Genomic DNA, 18,175 nt, shown 5'->3' on the forward strand with positions numbered 1-18,175 from the left:
AAGAAATCAGAGTTCACCACCTCCATCAAAAACTCAAAATCTTCCACTTAGTACCTTTTTTCTACTGCACTTGTACTCACAAGGACTCACCGCTTTTCCGGCCTCCAACTTTCTCCGTTTAGCGATAACCTGAAATTGAAATTGAACACCGACTTAATCAGCTTATTTCCTCACCCGTACCAAATTACCCATACAAACATATACAACTATTACCTTCATATTGCAAGACCAGATCCGAAACACACTCGCTAATCGCCCAAAATCAACAATTGTGCTGCATCTTCAATAACCCGGTCCTCTTCTTCGGGCGACTTCGTCTCTCAACATGAAACACGACTTCTATGAACGGGAATAGCATATGAGAGAGGTAGACGGAGGGAGGTATGCTGTGTGGAAAAGAAGAATATGGAAGAGAGGAGGTATGCGGCAAATTTTTCAGCTAGGTTGATATTTAAATTACACGAGAAGAATGGTAAATAATGTTTTAACCCCGCCCTCACATAACGGAACCCATCATCACCGTCTACCAATTACCGCCACGTCATTTTCTTTTTCCGGGTGCGCCGCGCACCCGGGTGCTCTCTATACGCTCTCACCTTTGAATGCTTATGTAGGCGGCGGCATGTTCTTTGTAATTCCCTAATCAAATGATTCCACTGCTGAGATAGTGGATAGAAATTTCGTTTCGATGTTGGACAAGGTTTTGCTTCAACTAACTTTCTTTCTGAACTTATGCTTGTATCATTGGTTTACTAGATTTGTTATGGTTTTCCTGCTCCTAAATAGAATTTTGTCTTCAATATTTAGGTTCTGATTCCTAGTCTAATTATGGGAGTATAGGACTGCATCGCTAGTGGAATAATTGCCAGTGTACAGAGATTTTTTTTTTGTTTTCCGCCCAACAAAACAAAAGAGGATGTTGGAAAGGTTTCCTGGTAATGCTGGATTCATCCAAGGGTATAATTCGGTCAACTGCGATGTTGGATTTCATGCATTGTAAGTATCTCATTTCAGCCCAGGTACTCTTGAACGAAAAGCAATCCATATCAAATTGTCCACGCACTCTTTACTTTTGACTGGCGTTTAATGTTTGGCAAGATTATCACCCTTAAGTCTTCATTGTAGAACTGTAGATCAAATCAGATCTTTTGCATATATGAAGTAGTCACTGAAAGAATGTAAATACATTACTTGCTGTGTCACCCCTCCTGGTATATTTTCTACTGGAATTCCTCTTTCTGTCTTTTCTTTTTTCTTTTCTAATTTCACTTCTCTGTTTCTCTTTCTCCTCTCGCTTGTCATTAAATCAGTAGTTTTGTTATTTCCACATTTCGATTGGTTTCCTGGTTGATTCATTATTATCATCCAAGTTCGAGCCTGTTAATAATCACTTATTGAAACTACTAGTTGCAGTTACTGAGCAATTCATTGTTACGCACGTTCTCTTTTCTGAAGTCTTCTTAGGTACATTATACTCGTTTGCCTGCTTCTAATTTGGACCTGCTTAATGTCCTTGGTTGATTCAAAATCTACCCTTAATGCTTTTAAGGACTACAGTATCGTCGATCGTGGAAATTATTGACTGTCCTAGAATCACAAATTTCGATGAAAGTTAATTTCAGAGATACATCAAACATCAATTGTAGAATCAACTAAAATGTATAAAAAAAACAAAAACAAAATCAGAGAATGATTCGGAATTGGTACTGGTAAAAATGGAGATTTTGGAAAACAAACGATGGCATTAGCGGATAGTTTAAGCATCTACAGCTGTTCCCACTCATTTTTACAGTGAAACTCTTGCTCCCTTCTCGATCCAACTATATATATATATATATATATTATTTTTTTTTTATCACTCGATTTAAACAAGAAAATATTTTCATTTGGTGCTACCTTCCAATGTTTAGAATTATTTTCAGCTATAAATATCATGTCAAATTTTGGCAGGATTCTCTACCTTGATACGAGTAGTCCTAATTGTGAACAAGGCAGCTTCATCCGGTTGGAATCCCATAACCAATTCCCCAGTCAAGGCTGGAGAACTTGGGTTTGCAACCAAGACCGGCTGCCCGCTGCTGGTATTGTTGAGTTCGCAAACTCGAGGAAATTGTCAGAGGTATCAAATTACCTTGTCTATTTTATTCATACAATGTAAGAGATGAACTATATGTACCCCATGTGGTTCATGGAAATGCATGTTTCATATTCAAAATCTGATGAACGAGTGATGACCAATTGATTGAGTTTGTTCTTTAAATTTCTGTTTGTTTTTCCCATTATACGAAAAAAAAAATTGATTTAGTGTTTACTTGAAAGTGTAATTGTTTTGCTGTTTCTTTCTTGTCAAACCATAAAGGGCTAGATTCAGAAATCCAGTTCTAAACAGACATTAGAGAGTCTGACTTGCAGTATTATAGGGTTTTAGTTACTCATTGTAAAGTCTCTAGAATAACCTCCACTATATGTGTAGCACAAAATACTCATTACTGAATCATAATTATATTTTCCTCATGCATCAGCATCACTGTTTGGATCTGGGTCGCAAAATTGTGCAATAACGTCTTTCATATCTGGCGAGAATCCTCTACATGTGTCCTCCGAAACCAACTTCATCATAGAAAACTCGCACCGCCGATTAACATGTGTCATTCTCATTGACGTCATTCAATTATTTGTAATGTAAGTAAATTCTTGAATTAACATGTATAAAGGTCAGGTTTATCTAAACTACTTTGAGAGTATTTGTACATACGTGGGAAATAACTCTTAGCTACAGTCTCTCCCTTGATACAATTCTTATCATCATCCATTCTAACAATGTCATGCACTTATGTGGGATTAAAAGAATGCACTTATCTTACATATGTGGGAAATAACCTCTTTAATAAACTATATTTATGCTCATCAGCTGTTTGTGGAAATGCATGCTTCACAAACTTTCTGTATCCGATGACCAAATCATTGAGTTTGTAGATCGTCATTGCTCATAATATGGTTTATACTTGAAAGTAATCAGCTTTCTATTTCTTCCTTGTCCTAAACCATCAAGGGTTGGATTCAGAGATGAGTTCAGATATGAGTTATAGGTTTGAGTTGATTGAACTTATTGGAGAGTCTCTAGATCAAGCCTCCGGTATATAGATCCATGTCTTCCTCCATTGTGAAGAAGCTGCAGATTCATTTCCAGAGGAGAGGTTGCTGCTCTACCCTCAGAAAACTCCACATCTGCTATAGTACAAAGCTGGAGGCCAAAAGGTTTAGAACTTTAGATAGCTCATCACCTCTCTGAAACAGTCGCATATTGACATCAGCTGCAGATATGCAGAAATGATTAGCAGAAAATTATAAGCTATAGGTATTTGTTCGTACTTTTGGTAAAGAGAAATGATTCAAGTAAAGAAAATTTTTGATAAAGAGAAATTGAGAAACTAACTATTTTGATAAACTACCATTGACCTTCATGTTTAGTTTATGCTTATACGGCTAGTGGTGGACGTAGAAACTTTTCAACGTAGGGGGAACGAAAAAAAAAAAAAAAAAAAAAAAAAATTACATATCATATCCAAGAATCAAAATCTCTGTAATATATCCGATATATTCTTCGAGATTTTTTTTTTCTTCGAATGACCGATATATCTAGAAGGCTAAATATCTTATTTTCCACCAATCCACCGTATCTCCGATACCGTCAAATATCTTCGATATATAGGAAATATCTCCAATATTTATGATATTTATGATACACCTTCAATATATTAAAGAAATATCTGTAAAAAAAATTCACATAAAGAAAAATCACGTTCAACAAATATTCGAGAGATGAATAATTGCCTTGAGTATATCTGAATGAATATGGACAATCTTCTACAATAGGAGGATTGAACAATTTTTCATCTGAAGAAAATTACGATCATGCCTCCCAAGATCATTATCATGACTTTAGAAGTATTAGGTATGAAGCGCAAGAGGATACCATGTATGAAAAGAGGACTAGAGGTGTAAATAATGATCAAAATGTTGCTTCAGTTGCACTAAATTTTTAGTTTATCAGTTTAGATAGTGGGACTTCAACCTCAAATGAATCCCAATAAGATAACAATCATTATGGCTATAATGTACTGCAACATTGGAGCCAGATCATCAAATCTTGAAGCCAGATCACCTGCTTATTCCAAAACTCACCGGCCATCACCACATCAGCATGCAGTATGATCAAAATTTATTGTTCCTTCTCAGAAAAAGAAAAAAGAAAAGAAAAAACAAACATCAACAGGTGTTTGATGGCACAGATTGGAGTCTCTACTCTAACCAATCACCATCTCTTCTTATATTGCCTGTGGAGATTTTTGCTTCTAACATGTTTCCTCGCATCTGTTTATGACTTTCACTGCGAAGGTTACCACTACACGCTCTAGAAGAGAAAAAGAAACTAATTAACCAGGATCTCATCCAGCTGATGATGACATTCAATTTGACCACCCACCACGACGCCTTCTGATCTTATTCCCCTGCACTTCTACAAGTCTTGAACCAAACAAAAGCGAGTCAAGAATAAATGGTATATCCGTACACATTCTCTCGACCCTTTTAAACTTGGCGACAGTTGATATGGGAACCCACCCTTGGTCATCCATCAGCGAAATCAGATAATAATCATGCGCCAGATTCTCATCACTGAAATAATATTCAATTTGCTTCACAATATTATCACTCAACGAGGCTGATGGAACCCCTGAATTCAAAGAGTGAAATCCCATACTTGGCTGACCTAATTGGTGATATGGATCCTGACCAAGAAACTGAGGTTTAGAAAACGGCACAGGTCCGATAACAGGATTATAGACATTGGTAGCATGATATCCAGGTTGAGGCTGGTTTGGCTGCACAAAAACGTGAACTGGATTATTGTATCCACTGATGCAGGGCTGGTTATAATAGCCATGAACAGGAAGAAGGTGAGGCTGGGGTCGCATAGGTTGAAAAGGCGGTGCTGCAACATCTCGTTGGCCTGGTTTGAAGGATTGTAGTGAAGAAGGAATAGGTTGGTTTTCATGCAGAGGCAGAAAAGGCTTGGCAGCAGGATTGAGACATCTTGACCTATGGTCATTACCAGCTGCGTGATGATTCATTGTCATCATTGAAAAGGCTTGCAGATTGATCAAGAAGGCAAGGAGGTTGATGTTTTTGGGGGCTAATAATGAAAGGGCTAATGAAATAAGCAGTGCAGGAATTAGCTTGGAGTTTTCATTGGAGACCCAAGGCTGTTTATACACACATATATATGCTAATTCCTTTTCCAAGATCTTGTGGGATATTGATTCCTTGTCCTTAATGGTTTGTTGAAGGCAAAAGGATATTAGGTATCCTTAAAATTTCCTAGTATCAATAGGCAATGCAAATCTAATTGAGCAAAAAACCTGATATTTATAAATTTTGGGTTATGCCACTCGATCCAGGGTCCTGAATCCTGATCGGCAGCAGCCTGATTTTTAAAAAGTTGATAGGTTATTGCATATTTCCTCCCTTCCACTGAAAATTATACCGCGCACCCGGGTGTGCCGCGCACCCGGGTGTATCCACCGTCCATTTTGACCCACCAAAAAAAAAAAAAAAATTAAACGGTAGAGATGACGGGTGCGCCGAATAGGCTCTCCCCTTCCACACCACATTGTTTCTCTCTGTCCACAATGCTCAGAGGGAAAAAAATTCTGTATTTTTTTAGTCTTGTAATATTGGAGCTGCCATTTTCTAGTCTGATTAACGGATACAAAATAGAGAAAATACTCTCTTCTGCCGGATGCTCCAGGCTGTTTCTCTGTTCACCCAAACAAAAACAAATAAATTGGCAACAGTAAAAACAGGTACAACTTCAAAATAAACGTGGAAATAATCAAGATAATGATCGAGTAACTAATCTGTATATCGATTCAAGATTATGGAGTAAAGCAAGAGGTTATCAAACCTCAGCACGCAACTGTCTGCATATGAGCAATATTCACTTCATATGATATTTCAACTTCATCAAGTACTCTTCAAATTAATTGCAATAAGAACCATTTTTCAGGCATCTTTTTACAAACACAACATCATCAAGTCCAGCATGTTAGGGAAATATTAAATGACTAGATAACAAGACAATAAACCTCTGTCCATTATAATTGGCAATGAACTGAGACATGTATAAATGCACGTTCCAAAATTTCCTCAGCTCAGGAGAAATATACATGTTACAAGAGAAAGAACAAACAGAGAACCAATTTTGAGGGATCCTCTAAATGTCAGTCCCGCAAGAAAATGTACAAATTACCAGCTAGAATACCTTCTATACTCACTAAGTTATGGTCTACCACTTTACCTATACTCTGGTCATTATTCAACTAGCTTGAAACAGGTTGTATACGCTTCAGTGTTCGGACAACTTGCCTCATTGTAGGCCTAATGGAGAGGACCTCAACAGTACATTTGACAGCCAAGTACAGCATCTCGACCAGATCATCTTCAGGTCCTGCCTCCCATAGTCCTTCCATGAATACATCTTTAGCCCGACCCATTTTTAACAGCATGCACACCCAAGAAACAATGTTGAAACCATTTCCATGTGAAGAGAAAGATGGGTCCAGGGCTTTCTTATCCGAAATCAATTCAAGCAGCACAACACCATAGCTGTAAACATCGGCCTTCTCAGAGACACGACAGGTCATAGCATACTCGGGTGCTACGTACCCAAAAGTTCCTGCGACACCGGTTGTTGCATGCGTTTCAGAAGTTCCCAGCAGCCTAGACAATCCAAAGTCAGACAAATAAGCATTCAAGTTATCATCTAACAGTATATTGCTTGGCTTGACATCACGGTGTAGGACACGCGGGATACAGTCGTCATGAAGATAAGAAAGGGCATGAGCAATATCAAGAGCAATTTTGTGGAGAATCTTCCAGGTAAAAGATCTTTTAGATCTTTCCTTGATAAAATTTTCCAAATTCCCTCCTGGTAAATAATTATATATGAGTAGCATCTCGGTTTCACTGGCATGGTAACCTATTAAAGTTACCAGGTTGGGGTGTCTCACACTTCCGAGGGTCTTAATCTCAGCATGGAATTGTTGAACACCGTGAAACCTTCCAACAGCAAGCCTCTTGACAGCTATTATGGTTCCTGGAGCAATCTCTGCTTTGTAAGTTGCCCCGAATCCTCCACTCCCAATGTAGTTACTGGCATTAAAATTCCCTGTTGCCTGAACAATATTCTCAAACGTCAATGGTGCCCCAATCTCTGTGAAAATTGTAATTTCTTTATTTTCAAAAACCTGAACTCTGGAATCTGGTATCCATTTTCTTGTGTAAAAGAAGAGGATAATAAGAGTGATGAGAACCAACACGATAGCTGATGCAGATACTATGGATGCAATCTCAATTGACTTTATACCATTATTTCCAGGAGCACTTGTTGACTGAGAATCAGAGGTATCTGGTGAACTCACAGAGCTACCTGGCTGAGCTGAATACGGCGCAGCGAGGGAAACAATGCGGCATTGATTAACAAAAGGGTTCCCAAGGACACCGCTACAGTTCATCATATTATTGCTCAATGGAAATGAACCAGACAGGTTGTTAAATGAGACATTAAATGTAGACAGGGATCTCACATTAGTCAAACCAGAAGGGATGTGCCCAGAGAGCTTATTGTTGTTGAGCATAAAAATAGTTAAGTTTTTCAACTTAACAAGACCTTGGGGGATATCGCCAGAAAGAGAGTTTGCTGATAGCTTTAAAACTTCAAGGGAGCGCAACTTCACAAAGCTAGCAGGAATAGTACCAGTAAAGTTGTTATCAGCCAAGGACAGATACTTGAGATACCTCAAATTACTGAGTCCTGTAGGAATTTCACCCTGCAACTGGTTCCTGCTCAAGTCGAGAAAGACGAGAGACTTCACATCCCCAAGATCTGGTGGTATTGACCCAGATAAGAGATTTCCAGAGGCATCCAAGAGTCTAAGTGATCTGCATATCACGCTAGTCTTGAATGGAATGTGACCTGATAACTTGTTGTAGCTAACATTAAAAACCATCCCATATAAGCCATCACACTTTCCATTTAAGATTTCAGCAAATGATCCAGTGAACTTGTTCCCACCAGCAAGAAATGCATAAACAGTTTGCTTCCCTAACCTCTCAGGTGCAAGAGGAAGGTGTTGGATTGGACCAGTGAAGTTGTTACCACTAAAATCATGAATCAATGTGAAACTAGCACCAAAAAGTGGTAAATGGGTGTCAAGATAAGTTCTGCAAATAAAGAGAACTTGATACGGAAATGATGGATTGTGGACTCGGACAAGATCTGAATTTCGAGGCACATGGGGGCACACTGCGAAATCAAATGTAGGGATGGGTCCAGACAAGAGGTTCCCACTGACACTGAAAATGGTCATACAAGGAACTGGTAGTTTTCCATCAAGCTTCCCACTCAGCTTATTTGAGCTCAAATTTAGATACTGCAGCTTCTTGCATCTATCAAACACTCCAATGACCTCTCCAGTGAAAAGGTTCTGAGCCAAGTTCACCATCTCCAAGTTCTCACAACCACCCCAATTGCTCGGAAGCTGGCCTTCGAGGGTTGCCCTTGGCGCCCAAACTATTCTCAAATTCGGTAACCTTGTAATCTCCTCAGGAATGGAGCCTTCATAAAAATTGTAATCATCAACCACTCCTTTGTATAACTCAACCGACGAATCTCCACTTGTATTCTGATCGATTGGCAATGGATTAAAAAGATTTGACAGGACAAGAACCGACAAATTGGCGCATTGTCCAAGCTCAGCAGAGATAGGACCACTAAGGCTATTCCTAGACACATCCAGAACTTCAAGCCCCCGAATCTTACCAAGTTCACCAGGAATCACACCATCCAGCATATTCGAAAACAACAAAACAGTCCGTAACCGCAGACAATTCCCCAAACTACGCGGAATCTTCCCAACAAGGGAATTCCCCGACACATCAAAATGCTCAAGATTCCGGCAAGATCTTCCAAAATTGCCCGGAATCGATCCATTCAACCTATTCCCACCCAAATTCACCCCCTTCAACTTTGCAAAACCACCCAAAAACACAGGAACAGCTCCACTCACTTCATTCCCAGCCAAACTCATAACCTCCAAATCCTTACATTTCGAAAGCGAAACCGGAACCTCCCCACCAATCCGATTAAACCCAACATTCAAAACCCTCAACTTCCTCAAACCCTCAAACCTCCTCGGCAATTCCCCCTCCAACAAGTTCCCCTCAAGATCAAGCACTTCAAGCTTCTCTAACCCCCAAACCTCCTCGGGAATCTCACCTCTAAGCTCATTAAACGGCAGTGACAAAACTCTAAGCTCTCTCAGTTTCCCAATCAAAGGTGAAAGCTTTCCACCTAATCTCCCATCACTAACCTCACTACTTCTCCAAGCCCCAAACCCATCATACTGGAATTGAAATTTCACAGTCTCAGAGCAAGTAAAGGCTTCAAAGTTACCTCTTTTATTTTCACCGCCGCCGGTTATGGTGAGCGAGACAACCTTGGACTTCGAGTCGCAGGAGACCCCGAACCAGGAACAGTGGTGATCAGAGCTGCTGTCGGCCCAGGTAGACAGAACCCCATCTGGGTCCGACACCGAGGCTTTCAGGTCGAGCAGAACCGACTTCTCCGGCCAGCGGTTGTCGCCGGAAACTGAGAAGCATAGAAAGCAGACAACTTTGAGGAGAAACAGGGTCTTGGTCGGGACACTCCATTTCATGTTTTGGGCTTCCAAGAAAGACAGAACCTCCCTGTTGTGTTCTGAGCTGAGGTTGTGAGACGAGGAGGAAGAAGAAGAAGAAGACTGCGGTCTTTAAGATTGGTTTCTGTTCTTACGTTATTGACCTGGAAATTTCATGAGAATTGCTGGAGAGAAAAGAAAGAGAGCGGTTTTTTGTTTGTTTGGGGGAACAAGAGTGAGAGAGGACCAATGGAGTTTGGAGTGTGGGGCCCGGAGGTTGGTCAAAAACATGAATGCTGGTTGTAAGACCAAATAGGATAAAGGGACCCATGCATGTCTGTCCACGTGGCGGTCCGGTTCTCCTACCAACATTCGCTGCCTGTTTTGGAATCTGTGTTGGACCGGGAACAGGCGCATAGCTTCCTTTTACTCTTGTGGACTGGTAACTAATTTCATTTTTATGGTAAAAGGTAAAAGAAATTTAACCCTGTATAGATTTCACAGTTTAGGATGAGAGAGGGACTAGTGACACTGGTGCCTGCTTGAAGAAGACGAGAATCATGAGATGATTATTGTGGAAGTCTATGATTCTCTAATCAGAGGGTGATGAGGATCAGAAGATGATGGAAATCAAAGGATGATAAAATGTAGGTGTTATTATAGAACTGGCATGTTTGATCATAGTGTACAAAGAATTACATTATAACTTAAACAAATGATTGATCTTATATAAACTGAAAGTAATTTTTCTTTTTTCTTTTTCTTTTTCTTTTTGGAAAAAAAAAAGCCTCTATTTTGTGTTCCTGGCTCTGGTGGCGCACAACCACTGCCTTGGGGTCTCAATGTCATCACCTGTGGTGGTTGGCACGTGCCAACTCCCGTCCTCTGACTCCTGCATTCAACAAGGTGTTCTAGGCTGTTAGAAAGTTGTGTTCATTATGAAAATGGGGCTTCATAGAAGTTGGCCTGATTATCACACCTGAATTACAATTGAGTAAGGAGGCGGCATGTGAAGGTTAAGTCCAAGCTTTGAGACAGACACCCGAACCTGCAATGTATGAATATCTTTGATTTCAGATACCAGGTATTTGCCGAAACTATCAAAGTACAAAAACATCACACTGCCCTTTCAAGTTTTCCTTTTCATCTGAGAATAAATACATTTGAATTTGGATACTTGAAGATCCCCTCAAGTTTTTGGTTGGATAAACAATCTGGACTAGTTTTGACTACACAGCCTAAAAATGGATCACATACAAATTAAATCAGTAAAAAATAATGATACCTGATGCTTTTCCTTCCATCTTGGGAAAAAGTTAGTGCCAAGAAGTTGGAACAAGTGGTCCCGCATCTCATCATTTGTCACCAGTAAACTCTTACAACTAACAGCAGCATACAACCAGTACCTACGAATTACATGAGAACACATTTTAGGCAAAGTCTGGTACTAATGAGAGAGCAACAGACATGGATGACTGCCACTTTGTAATTGTAGCAAAAAATTGCAGTTCACATTTTCTCAATTTGAAACAATGTTTTATGACTCGAGCTAACCATTTTACAAGTCGAAAAAATCAGACATACCAATCATCATTTGAACCGGGTGGAGTAGCATATAGTGCACGGGACTTTTTCCAACTCTCTAACAATGCCTTGTTCTTAGGAGTCTGAGCAGGGCCACCAATCGTACGACTTTTGTGCAATATAACAAGTGGCAATCTGTTTGCTGGACTCAGTTTTTGTAATCGATTCACAACAGTATTCAGCTACAACAAAGATGTATTATATTGACAACTGATCTGGAAATCATAAAATCAAAGATACTGATAGTCAGGAGTTACAATTTCACCTACCTGAATAAAGCTGAAATAATGTTGATTGCTGAGACCCACATTGGCACCGTCTACAATAGCATCAAATGGACCATGTCGCTGAAGCCACTCCTGGATGAGTTTAACTTCTAATCAATCAGGATGTCAGCTGACAAACATATTATGTATCAATTGCTTGATGCACACAAAATACGGACTACCAACCATTGACTAATTAATGAAACCAGCAATGTAAAACATAACAAGAAAACTCAAGAAACCATTCCTTTACTTCCTAATCAAACAAGAGAATTTGGTTTCCCAATTGATCTCATACATCATATGGCATTGTCTCTAATACTCTTTAGACACTACTGACACATGCCTCCTGACATAGTTTCCTTATAATCCAACCAAAGATGAGAGATTACATACATTGTAAAGTTTGATGTCTTCAAGCACTTAACATCACAAATTACTATCCAGCTCAATACCATTGTAATGACACAGAATCTATAAAAGTATGAAACATAAAGCATTATTCACCAATCCCCCACTGGAGCTCTACTCATGATGCATAGAAATAAGTGAAAAGATGCTTAGATGCATATCAAACAAGTCACAAATCCGTTGAACATAAGCCAATCCAATCATTCATATCTCAGAAATACGAGTCATAATATGTACCATACACAACCAAGTTTCTTAAATTTGAGATGAGGATAAACAAGCAAGACAGTCTCACACACCTGAAACTGAGCAAAATCATTCCTGACCTCCCTTTGGTTAGCCAGCTTAGTCACAGACAAAGCAAAGTCCTCAGTCTCTTTCGGATCAATATCAATACACACAAGCTTCTGGCCGCAACCAGCGCAAGTCCCTGCTTCATCCATCTGAGTCCTCACCACCTTCCATTCCCCACTCCCTAACCACCCTTGCCCATGCCACCCTCCACCTCCTCTCACAACTCCTTCCCTCACCTTCTTCACATCCCACCTCTCCACCCCAACTCTCCCCGCCTCCTTCGACTTAAACCACTCCTCAACCACCTCAGCAGTACTCTCCCCAACCTGCCTCACCCCACTCCTCAACCTCTGCATCATCTCATAAACCTTCTCCCCCTTCCCCATCTCTGAACTAATCTTCAACAATGCCGAAATCTCCGCCTCCTCCGCCACCACCCCACACTCCACCATGTGTGCATCAACCTCATACGCCCTCTCAGCCTCCCCCTTCTTACAAAACCCAAACAATGCCGGCCCATAAGACCTCAACTTCGGCTCTATCCCAAACACCTTCATCTGCTTCACCAAACCAAACGCCATTTCCGGGTCCGCCGACGCCGCCGCCAGCCTGGCAGCATTGGTAAACGTGGCCTCATTCGGCACAACCTTATCCTCCACCATCTGCCGGAAAATCTCGAATCCTCTCCCCAGCCCCACGTCAGCATCTTCACCGTCACAAGAGCACAAGTACAACAGCACATTGTAATGGTGCAGGCTCAACGGAACCCCATTAGTCCTAGCCTCGTCGTAGATTCTCAGAGCCTCGACGACTTGGCCGTGGCGGGAACACATGTCCAGCTTGTGCTTCAGCACCGCCTCCGGCAAGTCCCGCCGCGCTTTCTTCCGGGCCTTGTTGGAAACCGACGGCGCCGCCGGCGACGGCGGGCTGTCTCTGGAGAGAGCTAGAGTGGAATTGTTGAGTCTTTGGTTCATGGAGAAGGTGTGGGTGGAGATTGGGGAAGGTTGGGGTTTTGGGTAGTGGGGGATTGGCCGGAAAAAGCGGCGGGAAGTGCGGGAGAGGAAGGGGAGTGGGATTTTGATGAAGAAGGAGAAGAGCGGCGGGGTTTTTGTCACGGCGGCGCCGCCGTGTAACATTTTGTGATCAATTTTTTTGATGCAAGATCGGAAATTTGAACTGGGAACGAAGAATTGGGGTGGTGAGATGAATTGGGTTGCTGAGATTTAAGCCTGAAAGTGTGTGATGTAGCGGGAAGCAGAGGTTGGAAATCTATGAAGCTAAAACCCTAACTGCTACTCCCACTCTGTTAAGTCAGAGATACGACGTCGTTTTGCATAAATAAAGAACATAATTTTTTTGTTTGTTGAAGAACAATTATATGATCAAATGCCTTTGGCTTTATCTGGATGTGTCCTGTTTCATTTATAGAGTTAAAGAAGTAAAGCTTATACAACTAAGCAAGTTCTAGCTCTGAATCAGAGACTAATGAAAAGAGGATTTTGTGGCAAATGAAGTTTTATCTTCAGGCGAGACGATCCACAGCCAGGAAATAGCTTCCCACCATTACGAATGATGCAATGCCACTGCGAGCCATGCGCAAGCCAATGCCGCGGAAGAGGAGATTCCTGTCGGCAGGGTGGATGCCTGTTGCTCTCTCGAACCTTTTCCCTGGTGTTTTCCATTTCAGAAGCTTCCTTTCCATGGAGAGAAACTGCCACCACAAAACACGATATTAGGGCAATGAAATGAGATAGAGTGGACACTGTTTTGTGGAGAGGTGATTAGGATAGGTGGAACATTTGCTCAGTAAGTAGCGTACCTTGGGGAGGACAACACATTGTGATCGGCACTTGGCAGTGTCAAAACAATGAGAAGCAGCTGCGGCAACTGAACCAGAAACTCCAGCGGCAACACTAACAGCGAAAGGTGACAATGGACCAATTTCATCATCCGTCCTAAGAGAAGAGAAAGAAAGATCTCATCAAGAGAAAGAATAAGGAAAACACAAAATTATGCAAGCTTGCCCTATGGTGCTCCTAGTATATCACATCTTCAGAAAACATCAGATGGATCTTTATGAATGGTATCTAGGATACAGGCGATGATACCTGGGTTCTGGATGCATCCCCACTGCCTTCCAATCAAGCATGGCTCTGTGCAGGGATTGCCAAGTACCAAAGAAAAAGCCGCTGAAAACTGAATCTCGAACAACTCCTGACCGTAGACCTCTCCATAATGATCCCCATCCTTCCAAAGAGATGATTTCAGGTGGTTTCCTAACACTAACCACAGATGGCGGCTTCCCAGAACCAGTCATCATCCATGGATAGTCTTGTAAGGCAGTCATCATATTGGGATGTTTACTTGTTAGGGTGGATAAAAGACTGACAGAATAGTTTAGTGCCTTTGTGTCTGGAGTGAATCCATGTAGTAACTTTTGTATCAAAGGTGCAACAGCTACCTTCTTTCTGAGAGAGGCCGACTTTGGAATGTGGGAAGCAGAAGTGATCTGGGCACGAACTTTTATAAGTTCAAAGGGAGAGGTTATTAGTGATTCTGCAAAACCAGCAATGAGTCCTGCTAAGAGTGCCTCAGAGGCATGTACGTGGTTATCTTCTCGACCATCTGCCACAGAAGGATGCAACCACAAAAATTTCAGGAAGCTGTACCTCAGTATATAATTGTTAGAAACTTTTCACACTATGAACACTGATATACCATTCTATCCACGAATTTACATGTTCAATCAGAAGAGTACACAGAGACGGGATATTATCGGTTACAGGAAAAGTGCAGTTAATAACCTTTGTAGAAAGCCGTCAAAATTTCATAGATTCCAAAGCGAGCTCCAACACCTAAAGTTCTTCCCACTGCCAACCACCAGAAACCACTGTACAATCCTGCCATATTCATAAAAGGATAAATTTGACAATTATGCGAAAGCCCTATTTAATGTATCATTCTGCTGTTGTGTCCTGATTTGATCAATTGTTGTTCAGATACAAACAATGCAGCATGCAAATCCATACAGATTCAAGAATTAGATAACGGCTACCTAGCGTACAAGCATAGTTTCAGAAGGAATCTGAAATTCATTCTCACTCAAGAATTATGAATTGAATAAGTAAATCTAAAAGCAATACTAGTGTAAAATCTCTCATGCCCCCTCTAGTATAGCACTAAACATTTTCTGCCAACTCATAGATGATTAGCATTAAACATGTTCTTGAAAACTTTAGAAGACTGAAATAGGTCACTACATTAAGGAACTTTTTCCTTCTTACAGAAATATTACAGAAAATGAAAAGAAGTTCAGGGAAGCACCTGAGGTCCCCGAAAATGACTGAACTCTGTTGAAAACCTCAGTAGTCGTCAACTGTTTACTCGAACTTGAACCTGCCTATTGTCAATCAATACAGAGAATTCAGGTTAGAAGCGCTCTTCACAGAAGAAATTACAAGAAAGCACACAAAATCTAGCTGAAGGAAGAATGATAAAATACCTGAATAATGACTTTGACAGTATCTAGGGGGTAAGTAACAGCTGTGCCTAATGCCACTGATCCTACACCAGCAAGTGCATGCGTTGCAAAAATCTTGTTGTTTAGCAACTCCTCCATCTAAAAGTCCTCCAAATATCAAAGCAAAACAAAAGAACATTACATTTAGCAACTCAGATAGAGCTTCACAAACCACTCAAATTTTACTCTTGTAAAGATTCTACATAAATCACCGAAATAACATACACAAAACCAGATCCTATATGTTATCAAATGCAAAATCTTTTCTCAACTAAAATGCAAGCAATGTCGAAAAACCGCAAACACAAAAGCAACAGAGATATTCAAACGATGATCCAACAACCAAAAACAAGACCCCAAATACGAAAACAGGTAAAGTTCTGTTCTTTGAGGCATTTCCTCAAACACATTATGTGCACTATTCTTCAGAGATGGAAAACCCAAAATACAAGTAAACCAAATTCAAAAGAAACCAGGGTTTGATACAAATATGCTTAGCCAGTTGCAGTTCCTGTTCAACATTATATGCTAAAACGGTTACCGGAGCTGTAAAGCCGGTTTCTTTCTGCTTATCTCTGTTCAAACTGTGCTGAAAGTTCCGACCCAAACAAGCTCCTTATGAAGCTCAATATGATCAAAGATAAAAAAAAAAAAAAAACCCAAATTAGAAATACAACGACGACGAGCTGAAAGTTGTGGGCTTATGGTTTTCTCAGACCGAGTTTGATAACAACGGCGAAAGTCTCAGCACATCGGCGACGGTGGAGGGAAATATGGGGTGGTTTAGGCCTTAAGTGGGCCAAAGCCCATTTCAGTTTTGAAAGAAAAATATTTTATGCGGGCTAACGGAAATGAGGTAAGGCTAGGCGGTCCAGGTATCGTGGGCCTTAACGGGTTTAGAGGTTAACTATTTAAATAAAAGGAAAAAGGAAAACTAGAAAAGAAAAAAATTCCTCCGGCCTAGTGGAGAAGATGGTCCACATGGTGTGGGCCTTGGCGAAATGTGGGGTCCATCGTTAAAAAAAAAAAAAAAAACCCTTTGGCTTTAGTTCGAACCAGTTTGTGAATCAAAGCAATTGAGATTTTTATTTTTCTTATAAATTTAAATTCTTAGTTCTTATAAACTTTCGAATATGAAAGTTTTCATCATGTTTGTAATCATGTTGGTGCTTGCAACACTTCAAGAGGTTAGGTCTGATGCAGATCAGCCCTTGTCGAAAATCGCAATTCACCACTGCAGGCAGTTTCTGCTAGCTCTTCATGACAAAGCCTATGTTAAAGCCTCTCCTCTAAGGTTCTTGGACTGAAGGTGATGTACACATGGGAATGTGAGGAATGTGGTTCATTGTCTTGGAGACTTGGACTGAAGGTGTGACAAGCATATTGCTTTTCAAGTGCTCATCACCCGGTTCATGCTGAACACGCTAGCTTGTTGGCCAAACGATGCCACAGCTAGCACTTCTCTTCAGTGACTACCAGTCCCCAAGTACTGACATGGATACGCAGCAACCTATTTACAGATTCGATCACGTACAGCAGATGAGTGATGAGATGATTCAATCAAACTGTGTGTGATAGCTAGCTAGTATTGGTAGATGTTCATATCTTTTCTGTTCCAACCAAGCTCATGGATCTCAAGCATATAGAGTACATTCATGAGCTGCGCATGATTTTATTAGAGCTGGTGCATTACAAGCATGTGAAACGAGAGGGCATGAGTAAAGCAGTTCTTCATTAGGAAAAGCAAGAAAGAGATTGATATGTACTACATATATATACCATTTCAATTGTTCTTGTGAACTGCATTGTTTTGAGATATGGGAGAAAATTAATAGAGGGCATGAGTAAAGCAGTTCTTCATTAGAAAAAGCAAGAAGGATATTGAGATGTACTACATATACCATTTTAATTGTTCTTGTGAACTCCATCTTAACATTATCAGTTTCTTTTTATCATGTATTCAACTGATTATAACATGTTCAACTGGTGTGCGGGTATGTATAGCCGACACATAACATGATTGGAGAGAAGGAAGATAGCAGTACAAGTTTATTGAGTTCACTACTAGCATAGGGCTCATAGGACACTGTTTTGGTTGTGTATCTTTTGCTCTAGAGGATATGAATAATGGTATCTAAATGTTATTGGGTACAGTGCAGCCACAGAATGAAAAAGGGTATTCTCTGTTGCAGGCTCCACTAACTAAAGGCCACGCTTTTGATTTTGGTGTCTCTGTTTTTTCATTTATTTAAAATGTTGTATTATATTTTTTTTTCTCTCTCCTTATTTTGTTTTAATTTCATTTTTCATTTTTCGTTTTTGTTTCTTTTTTCTTTTTTCTTTTTTTTTTNTTTTTTCTTTTT

The 18,175-nt window shown here is 40.4% G+C and overlaps 3 protein-coding genes across 3 annotated transcripts; all 3 read right to left on the reverse strand.

Moving 5' to 3' along the window:
- Positions 1 to 6,119: 6,119 nt before the first annotated feature.
- On the reverse strand, positions 6,120 to 9,776 carry LOC101310989 (LRR receptor-like serine/threonine-protein kinase RPK2-like). The gene has a single exon (XM_004298322.1). It carries the CDS (start codon positions 9,774 to 9,776, stop codon positions 6,381 to 6,383), a length of 3,396 nt encoding a protein of 1,131 aa, XP_004298370.1. The 3' UTR covers positions 6,120 to 6,380.
- Positions 9,777 to 10,375: 599 nt separating this feature from the next.
- Positions 10,376 to 13,563, reverse strand: LOC101308958 (proteinaceous RNase P 1, chloroplastic/mitochondrial-like). The gene is made up of 6 exons (XM_004297182.1): positions 12,298 to 13,563; positions 11,591 to 11,680; positions 11,322 to 11,503; positions 11,023 to 11,143; positions 10,717 to 10,785; positions 10,376 to 10,629 (listed from the first exon to the last, which is right to left on the reverse strand). Exons 1-6 carry the CDS (start codon positions 13,426 to 13,428, stop codon positions 10,528 to 10,530), a joined length of 1,695 nt encoding a protein of 564 aa, XP_004297230.1. The 5' UTR covers positions 13,429 to 13,563; the 3' UTR covers positions 10,376 to 10,527.
- A 107-nt stretch (positions 13,564 to 13,670) lies between these two features.
- Positions 13,671 to 16,438, reverse strand: LOC101309242. The gene is made up of 7 exons (XM_004297183.1): positions 16,354 to 16,438; positions 15,795 to 15,911; positions 15,617 to 15,692; positions 15,097 to 15,192; positions 14,401 to 14,917; positions 14,112 to 14,247; positions 13,671 to 14,003 (listed from the first exon to the last, which is right to left on the reverse strand). The coding sequence occupies exons 2-7, from the start codon at positions 15,909 to 15,911 to the stop codon at positions 13,815 to 13,817; spliced, it is 1,131 nt and encodes a 376-aa protein (XP_004297231.1). The 5' UTR covers positions 16,354 to 16,438; the 3' UTR covers positions 13,671 to 13,814.
- Between the last annotated feature and the right edge of the window lie 1,737 nt (positions 16,439 to 18,175).

The sequence above is a fragment of the Fragaria vesca genome, linkage group LG4 (assembly GCF_000184155.1).
Source record: "Fragaria vesca subsp. vesca linkage group LG4, FraVesHawaii_1.0, whole genome shotgun sequence".
In the NCBI taxonomy this organism is placed as follows: Eukaryota; Viridiplantae; Streptophyta; class Magnoliopsida; order Rosales; family Rosaceae; genus Fragaria; species Fragaria vesca.

Excerpts from the sequence above, each read along its gene's own strand:
- LOC101310989 (XM_004298322.1), bottom strand. The coding sequence starts at position 9,776 with ATGAAATGGAGTGTCCCGACCAAGACCCTGTTTCTCCTCAAAGTTGTC.
- LOC101308958 (XM_004297182.1), bottom strand. The coding sequence starts at position 13,428 with ATGTTACACGGCGGCGCCGCCGTGACAAAAACCCCGCCGCTCTTCTCC. Across the intron at positions 11,681-12,297 it reads ATGATTTTGCTCAGTTTCAG|GAGTGGCTTCAGCGACATGG; the intron begins GTGTGTGAGACT and ends AAACTCATCCAG. Across the intron at positions 11,504-11,590 it reads ATTATTTCAGCTTTATTCAG|CTGAATACTGTTGTGAATCG; the intron begins GTAGGTGAAATT and ends TCTTTGTTGTAG.
- LOC101309242 (XM_004297183.1), bottom strand. The coding sequence starts at position 15,911 with ATGGAGGAGTTGCTAAACAACAAGATTTTTGCAACGCATGCACTTGCT. Across the intron at positions 15,193-15,616 it reads GTCATTTTCGGGGACCTCAG|GATTGTACAGTGGTTTCTGG; the intron begins GTGCTTCCCTGA and ends TGAATATGGCAG. Across the intron at positions 14,918-15,096 it reads TTTGACGGCTTTCTACAAAG|ATGGTCGAGAAGATAACCAC; the intron begins GTTATTAACTGC and ends CTTCTGTGGCAG.